The 27,804-nt window shown below is 43.3% G+C and overlaps 1 protein-coding gene across 1 annotated transcript, besides 10 other annotated features; it reads right to left on the reverse strand.

Moving 5' to 3' along the window:
• Positions 371 to 4,235: an enhancer, noted in NCBI's record as "Isl1-F". NCBI's record gives its function as "enhancer in second heart field (SHF)" and the evidence as "EXISTENCE:transgenic organism evidence [ECO:0001131][PMID:19580802]".
• Positions 795 to 2,651: an enhancer, noted in NCBI's record as "Isl1-F2; EcoRV/DraI fragment". NCBI's record gives its function as "enhancer in second heart field (SHF)" and the evidence as "EXISTENCE:transgenic organism evidence [ECO:0001131][PMID:19580802]".
• Positions 1,236 to 1,271: a protein binding site, noted in NCBI's record as "FOX3 site". NCBI's record gives the evidence for it as "EXISTENCE:protein binding evidence [ECO:0000024][PMID:19580802]".
• Positions 2,035 to 2,064: a protein binding site, noted in NCBI's record as "FOX2 site". NCBI's record gives the evidence for it as "EXISTENCE:protein binding evidence [ECO:0000024][PMID:19580802]".
• Positions 2,184 to 2,215: a protein binding site, noted in NCBI's record as "FOX1 site". NCBI's record gives the evidence for it as "EXISTENCE:protein binding evidence [ECO:0000024][PMID:19580802]".
• Positions 6,351 to 17,769, reverse strand: Isl1 (ISL1 transcription factor, LIM/homeodomain). The gene is made up of 6 exons (NM_021459.4): positions 17,476 to 17,769; positions 16,355 to 16,544; positions 13,299 to 13,558; positions 11,127 to 11,413; positions 9,692 to 9,859; positions 6,351 to 7,677 (listed from the first exon to the last, which is right to left on the reverse strand). The coding sequence occupies exons 1-6, from the start codon at positions 17,501 to 17,503 to the stop codon at positions 7,561 to 7,563; spliced, it is 1,050 nt and encodes a 349-aa protein (NP_067434.3). The 5' UTR covers positions 17,504 to 17,769; the 3' UTR covers positions 6,351 to 7,560.
• Positions 17,566 to 20,283: a promoter, noted in NCBI's record as "-2772 to -65 promoter fragment". NCBI's record gives the evidence for it as "EXISTENCE:reporter gene assay evidence [ECO:0000049][PMID:24610003]".
• Positions 17,568 to 17,946: a promoter, noted in NCBI's record as "-246 to +133 promoter fragment". NCBI's record gives the evidence for it as "EXISTENCE:reporter gene assay evidence [ECO:0000049][PMID:20960024]".
• Positions 17,866 to 17,899: a protein binding site, noted in NCBI's record as "oligo3 containing octamer motif". NCBI's record gives the evidence for it as "EXISTENCE:protein binding evidence [ECO:0000024][PMID:20960024]".
• Positions 17,866 to 17,899: a protein binding site, noted in NCBI's record as "oligo3 containing octamer motif". NCBI's record gives the evidence for it as "EXISTENCE:protein binding evidence [ECO:0000024][PMID:20960024]".
• Positions 19,783 to 19,815: a protein binding site, noted in NCBI's record as "-2300 TCF/LEF site". NCBI's record gives the evidence for it as "EXISTENCE:protein binding evidence [ECO:0000024][PMID:24610003]".

The raw sequence follows: 27,804 nt of genomic DNA on the forward strand, positions 1-27,804 counted from the left end.
TATTAAAATGATATTTTAGCCCCTTAGCCCAAAATGTTTTCTCTTATTAATATTCAAAAATAAATTGTTTAGAAGTATGTGTGTCCATTTTAGAAAAAAACAAACTCTTTTCTTTCTTATTTTGTAATAATCTCGCCAGAAACCAACTATAGATTTGTGCTTGTTAAACATATTTCAACGACCATGAGGGGGACAGTGACCAGGATTTAAAGTGAATAAGTAAAGTATAAAATTAAATTAAAAAATATTTCAAAGTAAACGTCTTTATTTAAAATGTTAACAATTATTCCAATGACTCATTGTTAAAATCTTTCAACCAAATATTTTTCTACTGTTTTAGCTGCTCTATAGGCCTTAATTCTAACAAAAAGAAAAGCATTTACATCCCCTGAGAGTAAAATTTAGCGTATCAAAAGAGCTACAGACTAGAACCTACAAGTAATATTTTTCAAATCTTTCTTTTGCATTGAACAAAGACTAGTTTGCTGTTTTGTGTTACAGACCTCTATGAGAAAGATAATAAAACATACTTAGAACTATGAATTTTAAAAAAATATATTAGAGTAAACTCTTTCCTGGCTCTTAAAACTGAATACCCACCATGCTCCACCTTATCATAGTCAGTGGTCTGTCTACTACTATCTCTCTATACCTGCTAAGTTTAACAAGTTTCAAGCAACACGTTGTATTCATGACAGGCCCGTATAAACAATCACCTTTATCCATGAGAAAAAGAAACGATGGTGCCAAGTTACTGTTAGAGATTATTTTGTAGAGAAACAAAGGACTTTTACTTTAAAACCTCCCTACAGGAAATTGATACATTTCATGAAAGTGAACGACTGAATTTGCCTATCTGGGTTTCTGGTGGTACACAGTCCTTATGCAGAAGAGAGACTGAAAACTGCATTTGCTGCTCCACAAAAACAGGGAAAGAATGTTTCTCTCAACACTGCCTTTAACAATAATCCAGGAATCCAATTACTCTCACCTACACTTATGATTGGTATAAAAAGAGGCAGTAATAATTCTCTGTGTGTCTGTCTCTCTCTCTCTCTCTCATCTGCTGTCTTTCTCTCTCCCTGGTCTCTCCTTTCCTTCCCTCTCCCTCTTCTCTTCTCCACTCACTCTCTCCTCTTCTCTCTCCCTCACCCTCTCTCTCTCCCTCACCAAAAGTTGAGAATAACAAGAGGCAACTAGAACCCTTTCCCCTCTTTTTCCCCTCCTTTTTTTTTTTTTTTGAAACAAGAAAACAAATCCAAAGGGAATGAGTAAAATTATAATTAGGTTAATCATGTTCAATTAATTTGAAATACAAGCCACAAAATGTTTATGAATCCCCAAGACTGGTTGTTTGTTACCCCAACAAAGGATTGTACGATCTAACGCTTGGGTTCTCTTGTTCCCAAGCACAAGGCAGTGCCAGCATCTCTGATGGAAGCCAGTGAAGAAATACCAAGGTTTCCATGGTTTGTCCAGTGGAGTGGTCACAAAAACACAAGTCAGGACACTGACACTCACTTATGCTAGCAGTGGATAAAGGGCATCAGCCAAGCAGGGACACCCTGTCCAAGATGCTGACGCATTCTTTTGGGTACATTTTGAAAGGAAAGAAGAGCAGCTTATTATTGAACTAAATGTTTTTATTGATCGCCCTTGAGCCAGTGCCCACTGACCCCGCAAACCATAAATGGCTGTAGCACAGAATAGTCATTTCCAGGCAACTCTTGGAGATACTGAATTCTCCCACCGCTCTCTCCACAGTCCCTCGGATCCTCTGCCTCCTGGGTGTGTAGAAACAAGGAAAAAGGCGGAGGTTGGGTTTCCCCAAGGTTCTATCCAGGAGACCTGGAGGCCATGTGCACTCACAGGCACATGGCACAGCTGCCCAGTGTGAGGACCAGATCAGCCCAGAGCTGGAGGACATCCCCACCCAGCGCTGGTGGCATAAAGCAGACAGGGCGCGGGCGCGCAAAGACAAATGAATGTTTTGCAGCATTCTCCATTAAACAATAAAGCAAGCTGTAAAGCTTCAGGTGCTGTGTTTGCTGTGCGGTCTGCGCAGCGCGGTGGCTCCGGCCCCGGGAGCCGAGTGCAGTGGGCCGGGGAGCGCCTCTTCGGCTGATCCCAGGGAAAGATAAGGAGCCGCCGAGCCACCAGCTCTGTCTAGACTCGCGACCTCACAAGTCAAGCGCCTTGTTTGGATTAGCCCTCCAGATCTGCCAACCTGATCAACTCCTGAAAGAGAAGGGCCCAGAAACACCCCCTTTTCCTCTTCTGGGCTACGACGATTGTCGCTCTTTTAAGGGATCAAGGGCCGACTTGCCCGCGGGAGTGGTGGGGCTGGTTAGACCAGTGTGAGGACCCCCGTCCCACCCCCAATTCCCAGCACTCCTCGCAACTAGCTGGTCTCCCAGCAAACAGGAAATGTAGCCGTGGGAAGACCACTCGAAATGCATAAAGAAATAAGTAACCAACCCAGTCAATTGCACAAATTACATCACTCAAAAAAATGACGGTGAACTTTTTGATCAATAAAATCGAGAAGGATCCCAGTCAAGAAACAGGCAACATTCTAGTTAAGCGAAATCTCCTACCAGTTTCCTAAAAGTTTCCTCACCCTGCCTGATCGAACCATAAAAGTGGATATCCTTTCTGGAAACAAAACAACAGTATTTTCCTTTCATAAGTCATGTGTATATACCTGCTTCATATGTTTGCAGAAGTTTAACAGAATTATTTTTGCTATTTTATTTTTTATTTTTTGTAGGTACAAAGAGTGGTAAGTCCTCTGAGAGGAGACTGTATTAGTGAAGGATGAGATACTGACTTCTAGGAGCCCAAGTCTAAAGCATCATAAAATTAAAGAATGTGTTTGTAACAATGCTCACAAGCACCCCTCCCCCCTCCGCTGATGCCTGTGAACCAACGTCTCTGTCTACACTTCAGAAGTCTCTGGAGAGGTGTGGAGAGACCCTCCATCATGCTTGGGACAATGTAAGCTGTGAAGTTTATGTTTGTGGCGCCTGGGCTCAAACAGCCATTCAGTGGCTTGCTCGGTTATCAAGAAAACAACAATCAGGAAAGACGGGGAAACAGATTCTCTGCCAGAGCCTTGAATAAAGTACTTTTAGCTCGGAAAACACCAAGTCACAGTGTGTGTGTTATACTGCTTTTATTACAAATCTGTAACAAGAACTTTTGGTTGTTGTTATTGTTGTTGTTGTTTAAGGCAGATGAATACTTGGTATTGCACATGTCCAAAGAAAATCTAACTTGCTTTGTTGTGACATAATCTTAATTGTTGGTTTGCAGAGAGGGAAAGTTCAATCAGTAGAACTCAAGCCTAATTTGGATTATAAATCTCCTTGACAAAAGTTAACTAAACTGAACATTACAAATAAGAAAATAAGCAGTTTCTACTCGGTTCACTTGTGTTAGGGATGAGACCGAAAACCCAAAACACATAAACTCTTTTTGGGGCGTAGTGAAATGAATTAAAGGGATTTTTTTTTTTTTTTTACTCCTTTTGAAAAAGAAAAAAAGCTACGTGATACCCCAGGGGAATCAGAAAAGTTATACCTCAATGATCAATTTTATTTGTAGTTTATACGTGCAAAGTACTAAGGTATTCAGTGTTTCTAAGACAACTCATTGTCTAAGACACACATTGTCTTTCTGGCTGGTAGTCAAAGGGATTAAGACAGATCGGAAGGGAGGTCAACAAATAGAGTTTAACAAGCTGATGGGGTGAGTGGCAAGAGAGTACCACCAAGTTGGCCCTTGGATATTGAACTCCAGATAAGTTGTCCATGGGCAGCACACACACACACACACACACACACACACACACACACACACACACCTATGCCTAATGATAAATAATCAAAAGTGTTATTGCAATGGATTCTAACTTAAAAGGAAACGTTTTAATAGTAAGAAAAATGGTTCTCTTTCGATGAAAGAGGAACAGTAAATTGGATAGGTTAGTATTCTGAAGAAACTATAGCTTAATAATCTTATCTTTGAGAATGTAGGGGCTGATAGGAATCCCCTGATTTAGATGAGCACCCTAGATGTTTTCAATTGCATGAAATAATGGCTTTCAGAAGCTAGAGGAAATGAGTCAGGGTATCCAGAATGAAGGACTAGGAATGAGAAACAGGAGAGTGGGGGGCAAAGACAATAGCAAATAAGGGGTTTGTTTAGAAGAAGGGTGCTCAAAACTGAGTCTCCAGAGGTGTGCAGAGGAAAGGAAAGAGGGAACCAGGATAATCTGCAAACAGGAAGGCATGTCAGCTACTCATTTTAGCACACCCTCTAAGGAGACTAGAAGGGGAATCTTTCTCATTAATTATACAGGGACTCCACCCATCAATCCATCCACAGACCCCAGGCAACAAACACATTGGATCTAGCAAGTGAAGTCAAAATTACTCACCACTGTCTGCTATATTACTTATATTTCAAGCTATGGACTGGACTTCGGAACACACTGATAGCTATAGATGTGAGATATCACAACTACACACACACACTTTTAATCTCAGAAATCAGTGCATAGATGGAAGATAAACAAAGATGTGCATCTTGCACCAGTCCCTCCATTGCCTGAAAAGTCTAAAGTTGCGTTGCTGTTTCTGTCCTAATGCATGTCAGTCCAGCACAGGCTATTAGTGGGAAAGGGACTTCAGAGGCCTTTACACCTCCTTAGTCTTGCATAGTCTAGTATCTTTGTAAGCTCAACCCCAAATTCACACTGTACCTGCCAACCCTGGGCATGCTCTTCTTTGGTGGTTTTTCTACATGGTGAGAAAAGGGAAAGACAAACGGCAGATGAATTTATATAGCAGCCAAGAAACTAAGAAAATCACCTCTAGTGGTGAGAAATTAGAGACAGAGACAGTTAAAAAGGGGGGGGGGTGGAAAGAGAAGAAAAGAAGATGGTGGGGAGAGCCTTTCGTGGAAGAAGATCCGTAGGAGATAAGACAGAACTCTTGTTTTTTTTTCCCAGCAAACAACTACAAGCCATTATTACCACCCGCCAAATTATTACCCCTCTGTCAAGAATTAGACACAACAATCAAAGTAATCAAGGGCATGTCTAATGCACTGTAACGTTTCCAATGCAAAGTTTGTTTTCTTTCTGCCCTCGTGGTAGAGCCTGTAATTAACCCGTTATGTAGAACGATGCCAAACAAAAGCCTAATTGAGGCTCACTTCAAGATTTGCGCAGGTTTGGAGAGGGTGCAAGCAGACTTAAGAGCTGCCGGCCTCGGGCGTCACGGGGTCTCCAGCCCAGCCTCCGGCCTCCGCCCTGTTCTGAGTCAGGGGCTACAGAGTGTAACGTGCCACATCACACACGGTTAGGGTACTTAGCTTTCGTAGTTATTAAGTTGTCATATAGTGAAAATGGCATTATACTCGCACAGACAAGCGAGAAAGAACCTGGCATGGGGAGTGGGGGTCAGAGGGGGCAAACAAGAGCCCAATTTGAGCCAGGACTTTGTGTCCATCCCTAGGTTCTGTCGCTTGCAGGTGAGCCTTTGCTAAACGCGGTGTGGGTGGCAGTGTCTGATCCAGAGCGCACGTCCGCTCTCACCACCCCAGCCAGTGGGGCGCCTGCAACGCACAGAGCGGGGACGCTCACTCCAAAACAAGGCGGTTCCAAATAAAATGCTTTCCGCGCCTCCCTTTGCAAGCCAGCTACCTTTCTCTCAAGGGGTTGAAATTAGAGATGGGAGGGAGGAGCGGTGGGGGGTGGGGAAGTGGACGAGGTAAGAAAATGCAGACACCTACAGTTCTGAGAACTGCTGAGAGAAGCGTTTCCTCTCCCAGCCTTTCCTACCTTCTGAGCAAAGAAAGCGGAGTTTCTCAATCAGCCACCGCTAGTCTACCATGGCCACCCTTCACTGGCTAGGCTAAGTTTCTTCATCAAGAGTTTATGTTTGACTTGTGGGTGATTTTAACGATCTTAAGCTATGACTTTGGTATAAAGCACTTGGCGTTAAGAAAATTTAGCGATTCCAATCAAAACCCATACTTAGAGACCTTCTTCCTTTTGGGATAGATGCAGGGTGGGGGTGGAGGGAAAAGACAGGGGGAGGGAAAGGACAGTGACAGAAGAGAAAACAGCATCTCCTTTTCAAAAAACCCGTAACATTATCACAGCCAAGAGCGAAAAGACTTCTATTGAAATCGAAACTTGCAAACTCGACCTGAACTACTTGCAACACAATATCCCACCTAGTCTACTGTATGTCATTTTAGCCCAATTCGCAAGCAAATCCTTCATTTCAAACATGCCAAAGGTTTGCTAATAAACATATAAAAGAGGGACCCTGAATCATTGCGTTTATTTAATTATCTATGCCAAACGTTTATTAGTGAAATAGTCCTGAAGATATAATTCTACATATGGCGCTTTGATTTCACATAATATTTAAAGAAAAAAAAAAGACAAAACACATAAACTTAGACATATAATTCAAAGACCACGGTACAACCTTTATCTTCTTTTTACTTCAGCAAACAAAAAAAAAGTCAAATGACATGAAAAGTGGCAAGTCTCCTGACAATAAATAATAAATTACTTTTATAATTTTTGCAATGCAAGAGCAAACAAAAAAAGTTTCCTTTTTCCTCTTTATTTCCAGAAAGAGCGAAAACAGTCATTTTAACCAATAACTATACACATCTTTGGGGGAAAAGTTCTTGGACAGACAGGAGTCAAACACAATCCCGAGACGCTTGTGGCAAAATAGAGGTAACCTTGTTGCAATGCTTTATAAGTTGGTTTTTAAATACAAATTTAAAAACCTTTAAAGTCGCTTCAGACTTCTTGATAGAGGATGGATCTCAAAAAAATTGTAAAGAGAAATAAAGAAAAGGAAAGAAAAGGATGGGAGGAGAGGCAAACGTAAAAGAGAAACCAGCTACAGGGCATGCTTAAGAGACCCAGAATTTCACGTAACCCCTTGTCAAAGTCAACTAAAAACATTGCAAACCAACGCAGCTCCGCCTTCCTGAAAGGACACTTTCAAGTCACTGAGGCTGGTTTCTTCCGCTCTGTGCCGGAGCTCCTGTTTGGCAAGGCAGTGACCAATATAGAAACAGCACCATTCAGAATAGGATGGACTAGGAAATTCTCTGTTTCTGCTCTTCCTCTAGATGTGCAGTGAAATGAAAACGCGCATTTTTTGAGATCCTTGAATATAAATCCTCTACGTTTTAAAAACGGTCTCTCTCTCTTTTTTTTTTCTTTTTCTTTTTTAAGTACTCCTAAGGTCATTGAATAGCATATGTTGGGCTTAGGGTTTTGTTTGTTTGTTTGTTTTTATTCTAGTAAAATCCCATGATTGTCTTCACAGTGTTGCTACCATATCACTTTGTCATTAGAACAGACTTCATGCGCTTCCTGGAGCGTTCATTTCTTGATTCAGTTTCCATTGACTGGGTCGTTAAATACTTTTTATTTCGGAGTTCAACGTCATTTCCCACTTTCTCCAACAGGGGAAAAAAACAAAACAAAACAAAACAAAACATCTGAATGAATGTTCCTCATGCCTCAATAGGACTGGCTACCATGCTGTTGGGTGTATCTGGGAGCTGCGAGGACATCGATGCTACTTCACTGCCAGTAGAATTAGAGCCTGGTCCTCCTTCTGAAAAATTGACCTGTATGGAAGGTTGAGAAGTCAGCAAAAGGGGCTTCAGTAGTGTCCCGAGCTATACAAAAGTATTACATTGAGTCTACGCCTATAAGTTCCTGTAAGTAGAACTGGTATACCAACAAAGATACCTATGCCTGTCATAGAATTTAAACAGGCTTTAAAGGAAGCCCAGGAGAAGCACTTGCAAAGAAATGCTCTCCATTTCTCCATCTTCCTAAAGAGCTCTCTTTTAACCCAAGCTGAATTCCCAACATTGTGTCCTATTAAATTATTTAAGAGCAAATGTGTTTCCCACTGTAAAGTGGCATCATAACTCTCCCTCTAAGGCTTGAAATAAAATTATCCAGCTGCCTACTAGCCCGGGGAGTAGGAAAGTTCTCTAGGCCAGAAATTCAAGGCAGGCTCCTGAGGAACAATGCTTAACTCTTTAGTGGATTCACAGTGTGCTCTCATTGCCTGACCCCTCCTCCCCTTTCCACAAGGAGACCTACACATTCATCATCTCATTATAAATTCAGTGTGACGTAAACTGTCACCCCCACCCATAACCATACCCTCCTACCCCTTCCTCGGGTTCCACTTCACCGTTCTCACCTGACACTCAAGTTTCAGGAGGAACCAAGCCCCCTCTCACCTCCTTTTCTATTATTCAAAGTTTACCTACAGAATGCTTCCTAGGGACAATTTGTTTTATTTAAGGAAAAACTTTCTCTTTGGCTCCAGAATCCCTTATCTACTATCTATTAAACCTTCTCCTTGCGAGGTCAGGGGACTTCTCAAATTTGCCTGCTCACTAGATTGGCCCATTTACACATACACATACACACACACACACACACACACACACACACACACACACACACACACACACACACGGGGGTGGGGAGGAGAGAGAGAGAAAGAGAGAGAGAGAGAGAGAGAGAGAGAGCATGGTACCAAGCCCTTTTAAGCACTTGCCTCTGGCCAATCACCCTTATAACTGTTGACAAGAGAAAGCAAATATGCTTAGGGCACAGGATAGAATGGGGGGAAACCTATTCTCAATTGATGCATTAACTGTGCTTCTAAAGAAAGGGGTGTTTTTTAGGACTCAGCTTCGTGTTTAATAAAACAGTATCTATGGGGCTGATCATCCTTTAAGGAAGAAGAAAAAAAACCTTAAGCATATGCACCACACCGATCTATCTTTAAATTTTTCTTTATCTTAACCTTTTATAGGTAAAATGAATTAATTCTCTGCTATGGATGAATGTGTTAGACCCTTTAGTGCTAAGACAGGTTTTCACAAGTTAAATATGCATTGCCTCTGACAATGCTCATGTTCCTTTTGGCATACATGCCACACTGAATGTAATTGTGTCATATCTGAACTCATTTGTTTAAAAATATTTTTAAAATCCTCTGCTTTAGATCAATCTGTGCTTTGAAAGAAACATAACAATAATAAATATCAACCAAACTATTTAAATAACTATCCTCGTGGTTGACATAGAAGAGAATTGTGTTCAGACAGCTCCCTGCTGCTTATGCACAACTGCATTCTAACTGGGTATCACACTGGGCGTGCATCCCAGTCATTTTTACTTGAATCAGTCACAAGACACAGGTAAAGCAAAGAACTTACTGATTGCTGATCCAAATGCCACGGTGGTCTCTGAAGTCCTTGTAATTTAGAACAGCCTAAAATATGTGACATTGCCACTGTCTGTACCTCTGTACACAGAACTACTTAGGCACTGAGAAGCTCAACCCATAAGATATGCCTCCTTTGTAGGAAGATCACACTACACACTTAGGCTACATAGTTAAATTGTGGCATCTCAGTTTTAAACAAAGATTCACAAGAGATCTCCTTTCCTTCCATCTGCCTCCCTCCTCTTCACCACCACATCCTGCTTTCTCTCTAATCCCGGTACCCTCCCTCACCCCAGGGGACCTTTCAATGCCTAACAGTTAAAACGAGTCTCCTTTTTTTGTTAGGGATCCAGTCTTTTCCCATTTGGGAGCCAGACACTTACCAGTTGCTGAAAAGCAGGCTGATCTATGTCGCTTTGCAAGGCGAAGTCACTCAGTACTTTCCAGGGCGGCTGGTAACTTTGCACCTCTACTGGGTTAGCCTGTAAACCACCATCATGTCTCTCCGGACTAGCAGCCACCATGGGAGTTCCTGTCATCCCCTGGATATTCTGTGAATAACGCCCCCCCCCATCCCAACATGTTAATGAGCAAACTCCCTCCCTTCCTGGTCTGCATGTGCTAAGTAAATATACCCAAGTATTTATCTTATCTACACAGTGGCCCTGTATTGACTCAGTTAATCTGCTGTACCTATGGATATGAGTTTGAGTTCAGTTTTGTTTTTCTACTTCTGTGCAGTGGATTATGAGACTGGCTGAGATCTTATTAAAACAATTCTGCTGCATCTATCACCTTTTGCTTCACCTTCACAGCTTATGCCCTACCCCAACCCCTCCCACCTGCGTTAAGAGGCCACAGTCTCCCAGAACTAGAAAACTGAGGTCCAGCCAGGGTCTGTCTCCCTTCAGCCTTCTGATACTGGTTTTCTAGGCAGTTTGAGTTAGCTGAACCCATCCCCCTGCCCCTAAGCACTCTTCCTTCCAGAATCATACTTACCCCACCCTAGCCCCAAGGTTTCTGGGTCTGGCTACTTCTGTGCTATTATGCTCTAACTTAGAAAGTACCCTTACCCAGTCTCGGTCTGCCTGCCAAGTTTAATGACAATGGATTTTTTTTAAAAAATGGCATTTAAAAATAGGGCTGAAGTAGTTTAAAAAAAAAAAACAAAAAACCTTTACCTTAACTTAAGCAAGAGGTGGGGGAGGGGGGTGGAAGGGGAGTGTGTTGTTGCCTAACATAATGATACCAAAGGCTGGAAGGAAGCTTGGAAGAGGGGAGTGTCTGCATGGGCACCTTGAAGGGATCTCCCAAATGCAAAAACAGTGGCAAGTCTTGCCAAGAGTTGGGGTGAGACCAGAATGCTGGATAGATGGAAAGTATATTGAATCATGTTCTAGATCAGCACTCAAGATGTTGCCCTTCACAACGGGAGCAACTCTAATGGTGCCAATGCTTGCAGAACCTGAGTTCAAGACCTCGCACCATCTGCCCTGGGAGGGAGGGAGCCACTAGGTCCTTTAGGTTCCAGGGTGCCCATGGTGATGAAGACCATGACCCCTTTTGGAATCAGCAATGGATGGGGGAGGATGGGCACCACTCAGACGTCTGCAGTTTCTAACCAGCCAAATCTCGGCCTTCTTGTAGAGAGTAGACACTATACACCTGGGTTTAGGTGAAGTGAGAGGTCCACCTTGGTTTGGGCTCCTGCTGGTGCTCCACAGAGTACCAATCCATCAGATCACAGGGATGCCCCGCTAGCCCGGTCTTCCAAGGTCTCCTAGCATCCCTTCCTTGCTTAGCTTCGGGGCTACTCACAGTTTTGTCGTTGGGTTGCTGCTGCTGGAGCTGCTTCATCATGATGCTGCGTTTCTTGTCCTTGCACCGCTTGTTTTGAAACCACACTCGGATGACTCTGGGACTGAGGCCCGTCATCTCCACTAGTTGCTCCTTCATGAGCGCATCTGGCCGAGGGTTGGCGGCATAGCAGGTCCGCAAGGTGTGCAGCTGCTTCTCGTTGAGCACAGTCCGCACTCGGGTGGTCTTCTCCGGCTGCTTGTGGACGTGCGGCCGCAGAGCTGGCTGCCTAGCCGAGATGGGTTCGGCTACGGGGCAAAGGGACTCGGTGAGCATGCAAGGCCACTCCCGCCACCATCAGCCCACTCCATTCCCTATCTAGCCCTGGCTCAGCACACCTCGCAGAAACAGCAGAGGGTAGGGATGAGGAGGAAGAAGATCTCTCGCTCCTTAGTCAATAGAAGACAATGCAGAGAGTAATGGGGGAGATAAGAGATGCAACCCCTGTTCCTACTCCCCATTCACTACACAATTAGCCGAAAGAAGTCTGTCTCCACCCGCACCAGAGACATTTTTTTTTCAACAGTAAAATCTCTCCCTCCCCCCTTCCCTCATAACCAGAAGAAGGTCACAGATTACACCCCCACCTCCAGGCTTGCCTTTCCCTTCTGGATTAAAGTCATAGAGGGTACCTGAAAATAAAACGCAGAACACCCCAGTGACAGCTAGAGACACGACAGGGCTGGGAAGTCTGCGACCAAAAGTCAGATAATTATGCCAGAAAGCCTTGAACTTCAGTTCTAGGGGACAATCATATTTAGAAGCTAAAGAAATGCTGGATTCCAACTACCCGAATGGTCCGCCTGTCTTTCTTAGTACTAAATCAACAATGTGGGATGTTCCAGAGACCCGCTGACCCCAAGCAAAAGAAAACTGAAACTCTGTTGAACTGTCTGAGCTTGAGATGACTGAGGAGTGGAGACGGTCCTTCCCTTCCCTCCCAAGATTTCTGCCTCTTCTGCCGTTTCTCACCCTTGGCTTTATCCCTTGTCTGCTAGTTAGACATCACTCAGGGAAGAATTGCAGAGCAGCTAGAAGAGGTGAGTTGGGGGTTGGGGAAAAGCTGTCATTTTCTCACCTCTGGTATTTAGTAGGAGCTGATGGCTTTATACTAACGGGGATGGAGGGATGGAGACCTGCTTCTGACTGGAAGGCAGGGAGGAAACAATGTTCTGCTGTCTGCCGGTCTTGGTTTTAGCCAACCTTTGTGTTTCCACTTTCCTTTATGGGCAACTGGTCCTCTGATCTCCACGGTACAAATCCCACACCTTCCACGCCCCCCTGGGGTCAGGCCAAACACCTATGGGGTCAATTTAGAGCTACAGCTACAGGCTTGGAGATGAAATTCTCACCAAATCACGTAGAATGAATGGCTTAAAGAGGCAGGCTCCTTTTTAAAAGGCAATTACTGCAGATTAGGCTGTTGACAGTTTTAAGTTACAGTCCTGTGCAGTGCCTGCAGTTACTGACACTGTATCTTTTAGGGACATGGGGGTTTTTGTTTGTTTGTTTGTTTTGTTTTTTGACAAAGGCATAAAAATAAATTTTAAAAAGCTTTTGGATTGGAAAGTAAATCCCAAGGGGGGGGGAGAGAGAGAGAGAGAGAGAGAGAGAGGGAGAGGGAGAGGGAGAGGGAGAGGGAGAGGGAGAGAGAGAGAGAGAGAGAGAGAGAGAGAGAGAGAGAGAGAGAGAGAGAGAGAGAGGTGGGAAGCTAAATGCCTTGGGGCTGCTTAAGCTTCCTTCGCAGGGCTAGGGAGGAAACTCCTCGAGACCTAGGGCTCCACCCCTTTAATTAGGCGGCAGCTAGGAGAAAACCTGGCAGAGAGCTGAAGCCCATTTTCAGTAAGCTATGGGTTAGAGGCCAAAGTAAAGCTGACAGTACAGTTTGGGCTTGTGTATACATGTGTGCACAAGCGGGGTATGCTGTGTACTTGTATATAGACAGACATTTAGATGTGTGGTTGTGCCGTCAAGGCAGACGACGAGTGTATGGAAATTTGCTAGAAAGGCAAAGAGCACGTGTGGTTTACTGCAGGCCACTTTCTGCACCACTGTGTGACCCCTAGGTTGCAGGAAAGAAAGGTTATGATTTAGCCCCGCCTGCCTTTTCTCAGCCTCTGGGTGGAGGAGTACCTGCCATTTGCAGAGGCCGCGCTGGATGCAAGGGACTGAGAGGGTCTCCAGCTCCCAGGCTGGCTCTCTCCACCACATCGTGGTCTGCACGGCAGAAAAGCCCATCCTCCCGCAGGGCGAATTCGTCTCCCGGGATGAGCTGTCGGCTGCAGGCTACACAGCGGAAACACTCGATGTGGTACACCTTAGAGCGGGCACGCATCACGAAGTCGTTCTTGCTGAAGCCTATGCTGCACTTGGCGCATTTGATCCCGTACAACCTGAATGAACCGGCCCCGGCATGGGAAGAAAAGCACACACACACACACAAAAATGGGTGATTTCAGGCAGGTTCTGTCCCAAGATGGCCAGAGACCCGGGCCATAAACCTGACCTGCCTGGAAAAAAAAATAGCAATAGCAAAGTTGGGCAGAATATAGAAACAACCCCACCCCCTTCCTCCCTCCTCCCCCTTCTCTTCCTCTCCCTCCTTCTTCCTTAACCTCCCCTTTAACAAGGGGAACCTTTATGGTGAACCTCTGTGTCTGTCTAAGTTTGTACCTCTTAGTTCAGGCACTCAGCCCAAACCAAGGAAAATTTATTGATGGATTCTAAACCTCGAACCAGCCTCTGGTACCAGTCTCAGGATTATTCTTGCAAATACTTGCAGGGAGGGATTCAGGGGACATTAGTGGCCAGTAGCCCTATGCTTTCCATTCTCTATCCCTCAATTTCTGCTACTAAAAGTATTTCTGAAAAAGCACACCACCACCACCACCACCATCATCACCATCAACAACAAAGGTGGGGAAGGGGACTGAGGGTCACCCCACTCCATCTGAACACACAAAATCCCAGAACGCAATAACAAGATGAAGCACTAGAGAGTTTCCAGGTCCTCTCCAGTGAAGGCCTTCCAGTATTTATCCAACTAAAGATTTTCCACGGGGCTCTTGTTAATGGAAAGTTCTTTCTCCATTCTTCCTCTTTTATTTTAATGCCCAGCTTCTGTTCCTCCAACCAGTCTTTCCTCGGTTCCTAAAGCATGTACCTCTACTTCAGTTTGCCTGGGGGACAAGGCTAGCAAGACAAATGGACAAAAAAACAACAAAACCAACCCGCACTGCTAAAAGCTTCCTCCCCTGTCAGCCTTTCCTTACCACCGCTCAGTCCTTATAGTCCTTATAGTCCATCCACTGCTTCATTGCCTGGATATCCCTCAATAGCTATCAGTAATTTCTACATAGAGAGTGAAAAAAGATAGGACAAGATCCACACAAAGGAGGTGGCATGTTGCTTCCCCAATGAGAGACCTTAAAATAAAAATGGTCACTCTACCCTGCTTTTACAACTATAGATCCTCCAAAAGGGTTGTGCATGGGTGTTACACACACACACACACACACACACACACACACACACACACTTACAAACATGCTCCCAGGCGGAAGAGAAGAGAAGAGAAAAGGAAAAGTAACTGAGTGACTCCATCTGCAAATTGACAGATCCGGAATGAAGCAAGTCTGTATACAAGGGAGGGAAACAGTATCTTCAGAGGCGTAAAGATGCTTTTGGAGTTTCAAAGTAGGTTCTCCCTTCTCCCTCTCCAGTGTCCCGAGAGCCCACACCAGCCAAGTAAAAGATGAAAAGGGATTATTTCTCAGAGGTTGGAAGACAGACTTGAAATTTTTTTTCCTACCTTCTGCCTCTCCAATGCAAGATCATCCATTTTATAGAAGGAAGACTTACTTTGCCGGGTTCCCAAACCATTGACGAAATCCCTCCCCTTTCCTGTATCCCACTTCCTCCCATTCTCCTTGTCATTAAAACCAAACCAAACAAACAAACAAGCAAACCCTCCCTAGTATATTGTTTAATTTTAGCTATCATGAATATATCCTCCAATCTATGTTTTTTTTAAAGCAAAACAAAACAAAACCGAGGGAGGGGCATTATTCCAGCAGGAGAAAAACTGGTGGGGCTGTATTTTAAATCTTAACTAAACTTTAATGAAAGTTCTGAAGCTCCAAAGCGCTTTATGGCTTAGGAAAAGCCGATCACTTGCCAATGGCCACCTCTGAAATCTAAAATCGGCTACATTTCTGCCATCGCCAGCCTAACAGTGAAGGGGAACAGTATCTTGCTTTGTATTAGAACAAACACATTTTCCTTTAGAAATTCTACCAGGCTTTCTAAGGTAGAAAGTCAAGTTTCTGATATAAACTGGTAGGTCAGAGAAACTTGAAATTAGGAAAAAAAAAAAAGTGCAACAAAAGCCAGCTCAGATCCTCCTCCCTGGTTTTGGTCTTGTCCGTCAGCTGATTCCCTCATTTTATCAGTTACTAGATTTTAATGTGAGAAAGGAAGCTGTTCAATTACCTAAATATACCAATTGTTCGCAGACAGATGATGGGCAATTTGATCTGCTCTGTCTAATTCATCAGCCCAGATAAGATAAGAAAGAAAAGGCAGTTAGATATCACCAAAGGGTTAATATTTAAAAAGATTAAATTTCCGGTGGTTTTTTTTGGGGGGGGGGCGTTAAGGAATATTTTATTTTGGTTTTAAAATTTTTTATCAAAGGAAGAGTCACCCCAAAAGTAAAGGGAGCAATGTTTGTACTTGTTCTTCAAAAATCCTTTGGTGAAACTTTTGTCTGTTTATTTGGAGCCCCCAAAATAATGTAAGTCATTGATAAAACAGGAGAAAAATAAATAAGATGATAAACTATACAGTGAAAATAGAATTTTTAAAGTTTGAAACCCTAAACTTATTTGCCTTAATTTTGTTGTTGTCCTTAGGGAAGTTTAAAGAGGGAAATAATCTTTTGTATGAAAAATTCAAAGAGTCATTAACAAACCTTATCAACAAAAATTTATGAAACACAGCGACACCCCACCCCCCAAAGATATGAAATGAACAACAGTTTAATTTTAAAAACATTTCTTGTACACTGGGCACTCTAAAGTAAACGTTCTCCCTCCCTCTAAAAACAACAAAACAAAACAAAGGCACATCAAATAATAAACAAGGAGAGCCAAGAAATCTCAGAAAATAACCCTGTAAAAATGGCATACCTGATATAATCTCTTTTACAGTAGGTTTTCCCATCCCTAACAAAGCACGTACAGCTTTCGTCCAAATACTGATTACACTCCGCACATTTCAAACATGCTGCATGCCACTCCAAATCCGGAGAAACCCTCAGAATATACTGGTCGTGAATTTGATTGCCGCAACCAACACACAGGGAAATCAGACGTTTTTCTGAAATGAAAATAAATGCATGATTGACTAACCGTTTACTTCCTACAGAGATAAACACACTTTTAGTGTCGTTCTCTTATAGGGTGTATTCTGGAAGAATTTTTTTCTTTCCCTTTTTTTTTTTTTCTTGTTCTTCCCTTAAAGAGTATTGCACTTTGGGATGGTAATTGGAGTGTGCCATCAAAACCTTGACTCGCTTTTTTAAAAAGGGAGGTGGAATATATGTAAAACGCAGATTTGAATAGTCTACATTGTAAGCTTAGCACGCAATCAAACCCGCTCATTTTGTGTTTTCTCCCTCCTCCCTCTTTGCTATAATCATTAGGCAAGATTATGGATAAGTCATGTCAAAGAAAAGGTTTTGACTAGAAGCGTTAAAGCAACGCTGGGATGTCTATATTTTCCGTGAAGCACGTTCTTCAATAGCACGCGGGAATGGATATTGTTAGAAGAGTAGACATCAATACAGTTGTCACTCGCTCTCTTTTGCAAGTCTAATGCTAATTCATATCTGCCGGTGTGGTTTGTGCAGGCAGACCTTTGCTACATAATAACTTCTCCAAGAGCTCCGGAATCCGGAGGAGGAAATCACCGCTAAGCACCGGGCAGGCGGCTAGAGTTTGGGAGGGCACAGAGCATTCAAACACAAGGTATGATCAGTTTCTCAAAGATCGGAATTCACACCAAACATGCAAGCTGCAAGCGTGACAAGAAGAAAACACACACACACACACACACACACACACACACACACACACACACACACACACACACAACAGCAGCAGCAACAACAACAACAAAAGGACCACCTTCTCTTCTGTCTCTCCAGGCAGTGACTACAAATCCAAAGAGCCCTGTCATCGGTGCCTGAGAGAGACCCCCCCACACCACAACAGCACACCAAGCCCCACAAGGTTAAACCGCTTCTTACTTTTTGGTGGATCGCCCATGTCTCCCATATCTGTAAGAGGGAGTAATGTCCACAGTGAAATGGTGGTTGGACAATTGGTGAATAGCCCACAGAGAGGATGCTGGTGCTGTGGCTAGGTGGCAAATAGTGGCCCCCGGGGTTGCCAAAACTGGGGGAAACAGCTGCCCGGCTGCGCCGCGCCCTCGCAGATCTGGGAGTCCGATTTAAGCCGGCGGAGTTGGCAGAGCGGAGGCGCAGCAGCAGCGGCGGACTCGCACGGCTCGGGGCACCTCTCTTCCTTATCTCTTACTCAAACTTCTCAGCTCCAACTCAGCTCCATCGCCATTGGTCTGACGCAGCGCGCGGGGACGTCAGGCGAGCGCCGCGCCCATTGGCTGCGGGGCGCGCGGCGCAGCTGTTCTGATTATCATATTTCAGCCCCGGCGCCTCCGCGCGCCACTGCCCGCTCGGCGAGCCCGCAGGAGAGGATTAAGCCTCCCGAGGCCACGTCGCTCCTTGGGCGCCGGGTGGCCCGGGTCCCCGGCCGCCGCCTCCTTGTCCACCACCCCCTCCCCGCGCCTTCCCGGACGCGCCGCGTCGTGTCCTGGGGTTCCAGCGCCGCGGGCTCCCCGCGGACCTTGGGCTGCGCTGAGCTCGGGGCTCCCTTTTCTGCCGCCCGTGGCGAGTAGCTGGTGGGTAGGTCCTTCCTGTGAAGCGGGTCCCTACCGGGCTCCAGGAAAAGGGGGGCACTTGGAACGGGCCGCTTTCCTTCACTGACTCCCGTGCTGGCGCGCACAGCCCAGGGCTGGCCAATTTCGCTGCCTGCGGGAAGGGCGCATCTGCTGGAGCTAGCAGCGCGCTACGCGTTAGGGGACAAACCCGGAGTAGGACGGTTAGACCCAAAAGAAATGGGTTTTTTTATGACTTCGTTTTTGTGTTCTTTTTTTTCTTTCTTTCTTTCTTTTCTTTCTTTTTTTCTTTTTCTTGCTACCGTGTTGACCCTGTTACTCCCCAATCTGAGCTCTCCAAAGACTTGGGGTGGGAGGAAAGGGGAGCTTGTCTCCCTAGCGGACAATCGGGTTGGAAACGCAAAGGTCAAACGAAAAGGTAAAACGAATTAACTCCGAGGTTGGTTCCTTTCCTCCCGACCCGTGAGGTCTCCTGTTCAATTTTAAGTCTAGCATGAAAGTGTTCTAATCTAGAGTCAGAGTGCAGGACCCTAAAGTTTACGGGGGTGGGGTGGGGTTGTCCATGTCTGTCTATGGATCTGTTGTCCACTCTTTTTTAAGGCAAAGGTGCACTGGGCCCTTAAACGGCTTGGTAATTATAAGCGCAACTTTACAATATTCTCTAGAGACTTTTAAATCTTTTAGTATGAAGGCGTGAGCAGGGAGGGTCTGTTGCAAAAGAAGAGTGGGGCGCCTACTTCCCTCCCCTGAGGTTAGCTTTCTAATTTGTTTCCTCTGGGGAAGCCATCTGGAGGAGATGTTGGCTGCATCTCACCGGTAACTTTTGCCAATAATTTCTTTCCTGATTCCCCAAAATCTACAGTCTTTCAGAGGCAGTTATTAGGGGACACACAGAATTCCCACACTTCTGCCGGAGCTTCTAGAGGGACTTTGATCAGAGAGAGAGAGAGAGAGAGAGAGAGAGAGAGAGAGAGAGAGAGAGAGAGAGAGAGGCTACAAACAGAATCGTAGAAGGGTTCAGCTTGTTTTTTTTTTTGTTTGTTTGTTTTGTTTTGTTTTGTTTTCCTCTTAGAAGAGCCAGAGGTTAGGGAACTCCTTTTTGTGTTTCTTCCACCAGATCTAAACCATGATAAAACCTGTGAACCCCACCTAGGCCGCAGTGGCCGAGTTAGAAAGCCTGTGACTTTTCAGAGTACACACAGAGAGAAAAGAGGTTAAGAAGCAGGAGTGGGTTTTTCCCCCCTTTCTTGTTTTGCTGTTTTCTTTAAGAAGGCAGATGGGAATCTCTTCCCTTCCTGTTCTTTTTTTTTTTTTAATTATAAATTATTTTGAAGTCCGTGAGCAGGATGGAAAGTTGTGTAGACTCCGGTTAACTTTACCGGTTGGTTGTGTTTTTTCCTTTCAACCCCGGTTTCTGCTCTCTGACATCCTATGTGTGGTATCTTTTGTCAAGCTGCTTTTGCCAAGCCCAGAGAAGCAGTTCCCTCCGTACAAGGGCATGCTACCCTTCTATACAGCCAGGTTGACCATGATTTAAAAACAACAACAAACAACAACAAAGATAAATAGGGGATCTGAACCAATTCTATTTCTTCACGCTATGTTTATAATGTGGCATCTAAAAGAAGCATCAGTCTAGTGACTTGAGACCCACAAAGGACCCTCACTCTTCACCCTTCCAAACATATACAGGCATTCACCAAAACAATTAGTAATGTTTTAATTCAAACAACACATTATTACAAAGGGTCGTTGGTCATAGCAATTCCAAGTAGAAAATCTAGCGTACAGTTTGGGAACAAACTTTCAATGTGAGCAGGTCTTCCACAGCATTCACGACACGTTTTCCTTTTTTTAGTTCAGGGCACTATTGTAAACAGGCATTCATTCCCCTGGTTCTTAGACTGATAAAAGCCAGGATCCATGCAAAAGCTACTCCACTCAGTGGAAGACGCTGGAGGGAACTCAGTAATAGTAGGATCGGGTGATGAAAGTGCTCTGAAGATCTGTGTGTTTGTGATTATACAATTTGCATAGAAATCGAAGTTCCTGCTGCTGGCCACAATGTTTCCCTTTACCCAGAGATTCTCATATGACCACAGATTTTTTTTCTCCTCCTCCCCTAGTTGATTGCTATGTGTGTATTTAACACATCAAGCGTATCTGTAAAGTTGTCAGTGTTTTTTATAGAATACATAAAACTGATTACATAAAAGTGATTAGCAATATTTTTCCCCCTGAGCATTTGATTACAGGGGCGACCTCTTGTGTTCAATGAGGGATTAGACACTCTCCTGTCAAAATTGGACTTCTTGTGACCTTTGTATGCTGCTAGGTCAAATATCTGTCCTTCAAAACAGCAGGGGTGCGAATCTGTAGTTTGAGCGCCTTCATTTTGAAAATGAAGTAATGAATGAAATGCATAAACTGTTTCTTCATCCTCCCTCACCTATATAAGATTCCAGTGTCTTTGTACCATAGAGATACCCGCTAAGCTTACTTAGTAAGTTTCTCTTGAGTCTGTAGTATTTGCTTACATGACTTGGAGCACAGTTCCTGGCGCATGTTTGTTCCTCCTGAGCTCCCTGCTGGTCCATTTAAGACCGTTCTGTTTATCTGCTCCTGCTTTCTTATTTCTGTTTAATTAAGACGGAAACATTCCACATTATATTTAAAGTCAGACACAGATCCCTGAACATCATGAAACCACACCATTTTCCAAAAAGAAAAAAAAAAAGAAAAGAAAAGAAATTGTAGTATGTTTTAGCTGCCATTGGAAAGTAAATTCATACTCAGAACTTACTTATTCTCTAATGTCTGGCAGATAAAAGAGAATCCTAAGTGTTTCTTTGAAAAATCTGTATAATGAGAAAAGCTATGCTTTTCCACATAAATAATATTGAGCACAAAAGGGAGGCTTTCTTTGGTCATTTTTTTTTTCCTTAAGCAGTGACTACGTTCACTTATTTACTCCCAGGAACCAGAATTTGGTTCGAACTAGTAGAACAACTAGGCTTCCACTTTTAATGAGCAATCTATTCAGATGGAAAAGTGTAACAAAGGATATATTCCCTTCACCTTCATAAACACATAATTTAGGGGTCGGAATGAAACACGGAGGTGTTCATTCAGCTCTGAAGAGGACAAAGAATGCATGTGTACTCTTTCCTACTTTTTTCTGAACAGTCTCTGAACCATTGGCATCTTTAATCATGTCCAAAGATCAGACAAAACAACATGCTCTTAAAGGGAGTCAGGATTAGCACTTACGTTCCATGGGGAGCTGGATGGAGATGCTTAGAGCTAATTTATTTCTCTTCCAGTTGCCTGTGGCTTGTTGGGGATCTGGGGAGAGACTTCTCTGATTTCACAGGGAGGGAGGGAGGGAGAGAGAGAGAGAGAGAGAGAGAGAGAGAGAGAGAGAGAGAGAGAGAGAGAGAGAGAGATCCCCACAGAGAGATCATGTCGGAAATTATTATCCCTTTATTCGTCCCTTTTTTAATATTTTGCTAAGAAAAAGAAGCAACACCGCTAATAAAGGTAGCTGTTAACAATAACAAACCTTCGCTGTGATTCCCATCTTATCGCCTAGGACTCCTACTGAGAATATAGTTGTGTTGAGTGCCAATTACTAAAACAATCCCAGTGAATTAGCCAGAACTTTCGTCTCCCGGCAGAGGCTCCGAGCCTGCATTTCTGAGTTCAGGTGGTTGTTTCTGTCATCAGCATTCCTTTCTCCGGAATCTTTGCCGGCCGGCCGGCTCCAAAGGCAGTGATCTTGTGCGGTCTGCTGCTCGGCTCTCAGCCGGGATAGAATTGCACATTCCCGGCAGCGACGAAGCCGCAAACCTCAGATCAGTCCTGAGACTGAGGAGCCCAAGCTGAATGTTGTGAGGAGCTGGGTCAAGTGAGGACAGAGATTTGCCACCTTCTTTACAAACCGTGCTTCTGGAGGTATTTACTGCTTTCTCTTAATCGGGGAACAACCCTTTTCAAAGGAAATCCTCCGCTTCCCCTCTGTAACTATTGAATGATCAAGACAAAATTTAACCGAGTCCTGCCTAGGAACCAGAGATCATGATGCACTAAGAGGCTTGGCTCAAGTTGGCCCAGAACCCCACCTTTGACAAAACTTGCTCTAAGTGTATTCTTCCTTTAAGTTGATGGAGCGAGCCTACGTGGCAAAGGAGCTGTGGGCTCCGTAGTTGGGTTGTAGTCTACTAGATCTGCTCCAAAGCACTCACCTTGCCGCCCAGGTCTCGGAGAACCCAGGAGCAAAGTAGCCTCATTTAGTTGAGGAATTCATCAAATCCAGCTGATGGTCCTTTCACAAAGCCCGGACCATTTTTCCTCTTCTGCAGTCTGTCTAAGCCTCAGCTCTGAATTTAGAGTCTCTGAGTTGTTTTACCTTAGCCTCGGGAGGTTTACAGCGAGAAGGAGCGGGGGAGGGGGTTGGGGTGGGATACCTCAGAGGTCAAAGAGGTGGGGGAGGAGTCGAAAATTACGGGCCTGGGCTGGAGAGGGAGTTGTCAAGCTGGGAAACTACCAGGGTTGAGTAAAGGCAACCTTCCCTTAGGTTTCTATATCAGTGTGGGCAAGACGGCCTCCTAGGGCTGGGGTTGGCTGCCAAGGTGATGTCAAGAGTTACTCCTTGGTCCTTTGAATTAAGCTGTCTGTCGGCTAAAGCATGTTGTGGCGGGTGGCATAGCTGAGGTTCCTGAATATGGGTGCTTTTTTATTTATTTTTATAAAGGGGGCAGGGAGTCATGGGTGCACTATCAGCAGATTCTGGGCGCCTGAAGGAGTTTGGGGGCAAGAAAAAGATCTTTATACCCTAGTAAAATCTGAAATCATTTTGAGGAAAGAGATCATTGGGACAATTTTTTAAGTTTGGTGTGTGTTGCGCCCCCCCCCCCCCATGGAGGTTAATAAAGGGGTGAAGCAGCTCTTGTTGAGAATCTTCTATGCCTCTAGATCCACACTAATAAAACGCATCGCTTTGAGATTTCACACAGAAAGAAGGATATGTCCAGCCCTGTACTTGATAAATATGAACAGGGTACAATACAGGAGCTAGAGAAAGTACCCTGTTCATATTCATCAAGTACAGGGCAGGACATATCCTTTTCTGTGTGGAATCTGAAAGCGATGAGTTTTATTAGCTAGAGAAAGTACCCAAGAGCTGAAGGGGTCTCCAACCCTATAGGTGGAACAACAATATGAACTAATCAGTACCCCCCAGAGCTCATATCTCTAGCTGCATATGTATCAGAAGATGGCCTAATTGGCCATCGCTGGGAAGAGAGGCCCCTTGGTATTGCAAACTTTATATGCCTCAGTACAGGGGAACACCAGGGCCAAGAAGTGGGAGTGGGTGGGTAGGGAAGCAGGGTGGGGGGAGGGTATAGGGGACTTTTGGGATAGCATTTGAAATGTAAATGAAGAAAATATCTAATAAAAGATGTGGGAAAAAATATGAACAGGGAAGAGAAGGGGGGGGGGGCTACAGGAGACGGCTCCTTTAGAAAACAGCTTTACTTAATCAAATGGACTGAGTTATTAACAGGCTCCAAAAGGATGACCGGCCCCGAGATGCTGAGCAAAGTGAACTTCATTGTGCTAGATGAGATATAAAGGGAAATATCTAAATGGGGCACGAAGATGTGCCTGCTTCCCGGTATGGGCTGTAAACTGGGAGACCCTCCAAAATCCTAGGCATGCAATGTGAGCTTATAGATGCTACCTTTTGAGTAGGCTGAACATCCAGACTTAACACACCCATGCTCCATTATCCAGCTTTCCCCAACATGAGCACGAGTGTGGAAAGGAATGATCTGAGACAGTATTTTAGCAATGTCACAGACTGTCACATTCACATTTCCCACCATCGCTGGGGTCTCTGCTTTTCCTGAGAGTACACTTTTAAGAAAACCAACGAGATATGTATGTCTTGGTAGCAGCTTTTGGAAACGATATACAGTACATTAATAGCACTGGAACTTTTACATGCATATCTGAATATTAAAATTTTCACTCCGATGTTGGTGTTAGTTGTATCTTTCTTATATTTGTCTTATTCAATTTATTAAGCAAACATTTTCTCTGGGAAAGGAGAACGGTATGCAGCCCATGCTCAGATGTTAGGATGCATGGATGTTATGGGGGTGGGTATACATAGCCACCAGATCCAGACAGCTGGTATCTTTGTTGATTTAAGAGTTCCTTGGCCAAAAGGTAATACTTACCTTGTGGCCATTTTTCAGTCATCTCCTAACATATCTGATACACCTCTATTGTAAAAAATTTAGTCTAGAAAACAAACAAACAAAAAAAAACCAACAAAAACCAATTTTAATTAGAAAGATTCAAAAGATGCCTATTAAAGCTTTCTTTGGCTCTATTTATAGGTGGTATGTACCTCACAATCTGATATGTAAAGATATCAAAAGTATGCAGCATTTCCTTTAAGTGTAATTATGAAGTAATTATATGCTAATGATAGTGCCATTTTACTTTAGAAGATAGTTCCATAGAGGGGAAAAAAAAATCAAGTGCTCCTTCTAATATGCATAACCTTCTTCCAAGAAACTAATTGGCAGACTTAAAAATTATATTCAAATATGCTTTCATGAAGAAAAAAGAACAATATTTGAAACTTCATTAACCCAGGACCAATCAAAGAGCATGATCTAAAACTAGATGTTAGAAGTCAATGCTACAAGGAAATACACTTCTATGTTACACACATTTGTTTATGCACAAAAATTACACATTATAAAGTTGTGTACTAAATGTGTTACTGCTTATTATTCAGAAATCTTTAATTATGCCAGCAATAGCTAAAACATGAATAAATTCTAAATGATGCTTAAGGGCTAACTATGAACTTAACTTTTGAGATATGACAATATCACATGATCATTATTCAAATGTAAATGTTACAATAAAATTAATATAATGCTAGTTTTTATCACTTCAAAATTTATAAGAAGTTGACATAAAATAAGTAAGCACTGTGAATAGATTTGCTTTCTATATTGCCTAGTAGATATGTACCCATTATTAAAATATAGTGATAGTGGAAAGATTTCTGTGTGTAACAATTTGTTTTAATCATTATTATCTGAGGGTTCAGTCGAGCTAGAAGAATACTGCCCTGGGCAGTGATGGCCTATGCCTTTAATCCCAGCACTAAAGAGGCAGAGGTAGGTGGATCTCTGAGTTCAAAGCCAGCCTTGTTTGCAAAAGCCAGGACTGGGCTACAGAGCAAGTTCTAGGACAGCTAGTGCTACACAGAGCAATACCCACTGTCTCAACAAACAAAGAATCTTAAAAATATATGATGTGTATTCTCACTTGATTGAGCCTAAGTTAATGTTTTGCTTTATATTAAGAATCTCTAGCCTTTCCCTAGAGAGTATGATAATCCCCAAAGAGCCTTACATGCTAAACTTTATTGATATTGGAAGTTTTATGATTGCTTATAAGTAGTCTACAGAACTGCTAGCATGCAAACTTACTTTAGAATGTTCTGTTCTGTGGTTTTGGCCTGGTCTGGTCAAGGGGCTTATTACTGCACAGTGTTCTATTTTGTGTTATATGATTCATTGGTGACAAACACCATATGTAATATCACTGGTTTTGAATTTTTACACAGTATATGCAGAAGTATAATTCAGATCCTAACACCTTGTTTCTTGCATCTCTTGAAGTGCGATTAACTATCCAAGTTACTCAAGCCGTGGAAGTTCTGTGTCTGTATGTGACTTTGGCTATACTTCAGTAGTGCAAATGTGTTCCATTGGAAGCTGCTGTCTGTGAGGAAGGGACACGAGCATCTTTAAACGTGGAAGAAAAACTTAACTGGATGGAAAAAAATCAAACTTTTAAATATAGTGCTGGAGGAAGTATTGAGTTTTGGTGATGTTATCAAACACTAGAAGAAAGGATGAGAGTAGATTTAAGAGGAGAGAAGTAGGTTAAGATGAGAGAAGTGTTTTGTTTTATGGAGAGAAAGAGAAAGATTATTGAGAAAGAAACATCAGGTACAACTCAAAGGGAACAAAGAAAGGGGTGGCCCTTGTTGACCCAGCTTCTCCTGGCACAGTGTGTCCTTAAGAGGGAAACTCGGATCTGGGACAGATTATAGATAGAGGCCAAAGGAAAAAAGACAGAATTTATAATCATTTTCATTTGATGCTTAAAACTTTAAAAACCAAAGCTAAGGGTTCCTTTTGCAGAAAGTAGATTATTGGCGGGGGGGGTGGGGTAGGGTGGGGGAATTTAAAAAGTTTTATTGTTGATGGAAATGTATTACACTTGCATCTTTTATGAAAGACAGATTCACTGTTGGTATGAGGTGCTATCACAGAAAACATAAACAAGAAGTACTAGAAATACCATAATGTGAAATTTTATGATACTTTATGTACCTAAATGGAACAAGCAATAGGATTCCGGACTCAGAAAGAGAAAAGTCCAGATGTGAAGAGGAATCTGGAAACAAACAAAACAAAACAAAACAAAACAAAACAAAACACCCCAAACCCAATGACTTCAAAGTTTCCCAGAGTTTTTATTAGCCTTTGCCCTTTTTGCAGATTGGATTATAGCACAAAGTGTAATTCAAATATTTGGCACTGCTTATTTAAACCACAACAAAAGGGGAAAGGTGTTGTGAAAACACTGCTCGTGATCCAAATTATGCAAAGCGACTTGAGGAGCTCCCAGCAGCCAGGTTATCTTAGCAGTTCTCATGTGGCCTCATGAGACTAGCTACACTGCTCTGAGAAGAACAGACTTGCTAACCAGGAAGGAGGAACACTGCGCATACACCTGTAACTTGGGGAAAAATTGGAGTGTCTGGTGTCTCAGAAAGGTGGGATATAGTTGTTCTTGTAGAATGTGTTCTGCACATAATAGAGTCAAAACGCCTGCACATGTGCAGAAATAAACTAGTCCATAAAAGCCTGACAGGAGGCAATGGAGCTCTATAAAAGGGCGCACCCATCCAAAATCTGGCAAGATTTGATCAGTGTCTGCTATGGAGAAGAAATATGAGACTAACCAAACCAGTGGCAATAGCCACAACACAGCAGCCACAGAAGACAATTGATTGGCAACTAATCATAGTAAAAGACCAAGCAAAAGAGATAATAGTTCCTCCAAGCTTGAATTCTTTATTCACAGGTTTCAAAAGTATCTTTAAAGCACATCTAGACCGGCTAAGGTTGAGTCATTTAAAAAAAAAATGTAAAGGTTGAGAATGTCTAGTGGTGGATGGAGAACATATAAGGATCTTTTAAATATTAAGGTATTAATTCACATTTCAACGGTGCAAATACTCCTGAATAACACAAAACAATCAAAATTGCATTCTCTGCCGTGTTCATGGCATGCACTTTGGACTAATACCAGTTTATGAATATTACTGGTTGCTATTAGGCTGTGGCTCTCTGGGGCTGTCCTTCTAATGTATTCTCCCCTGTGTTTCTAGATTTAGCACTTGGCCTCATTTTATAAGCTCTCCTCATTGAGATAATTTGTGTAAGCAAACACTGGATACATGGCCGTCTTTGGAGGACTGAATAGGCAAACTCTTAATATGTGTAGTTTACTTTCTTCAAGACCACCCAAACCGAAAAAGTAGCTCCTCCTCCAG

This window comes from Mus musculus, chromosome 13 (genome assembly GCF_000001635.26).
Source record: "Mus musculus strain C57BL/6J chromosome 13, GRCm38.p6 C57BL/6J".
Taxonomy (NCBI): Eukaryota; Metazoa; Chordata; class Mammalia; order Rodentia; family Muridae; genus Mus; species Mus musculus.

Excerpts from the sequence above, each read along its gene's own strand:
- Isl1 (NM_021459.4), bottom strand. The coding sequence starts at position 17,503 with ATGGGAGACATGGGCGATCCACCAAAAA. Across the intron at positions 16,545-17,475 it reads CATGGGCGATCCACCAAAAA|AAAAACGTCTGATTTCCCTG; the intron begins GTAAGAAGCGGT and ends TTTTCATTTCAG. Across the intron at positions 11,414-13,298 it reads GCGGCCTCTGCAAATGGCAG|CCGAACCCATCTCGGCTAGG; the intron begins GTACTCCTCCAC and ends TTTGCCCCGTAG.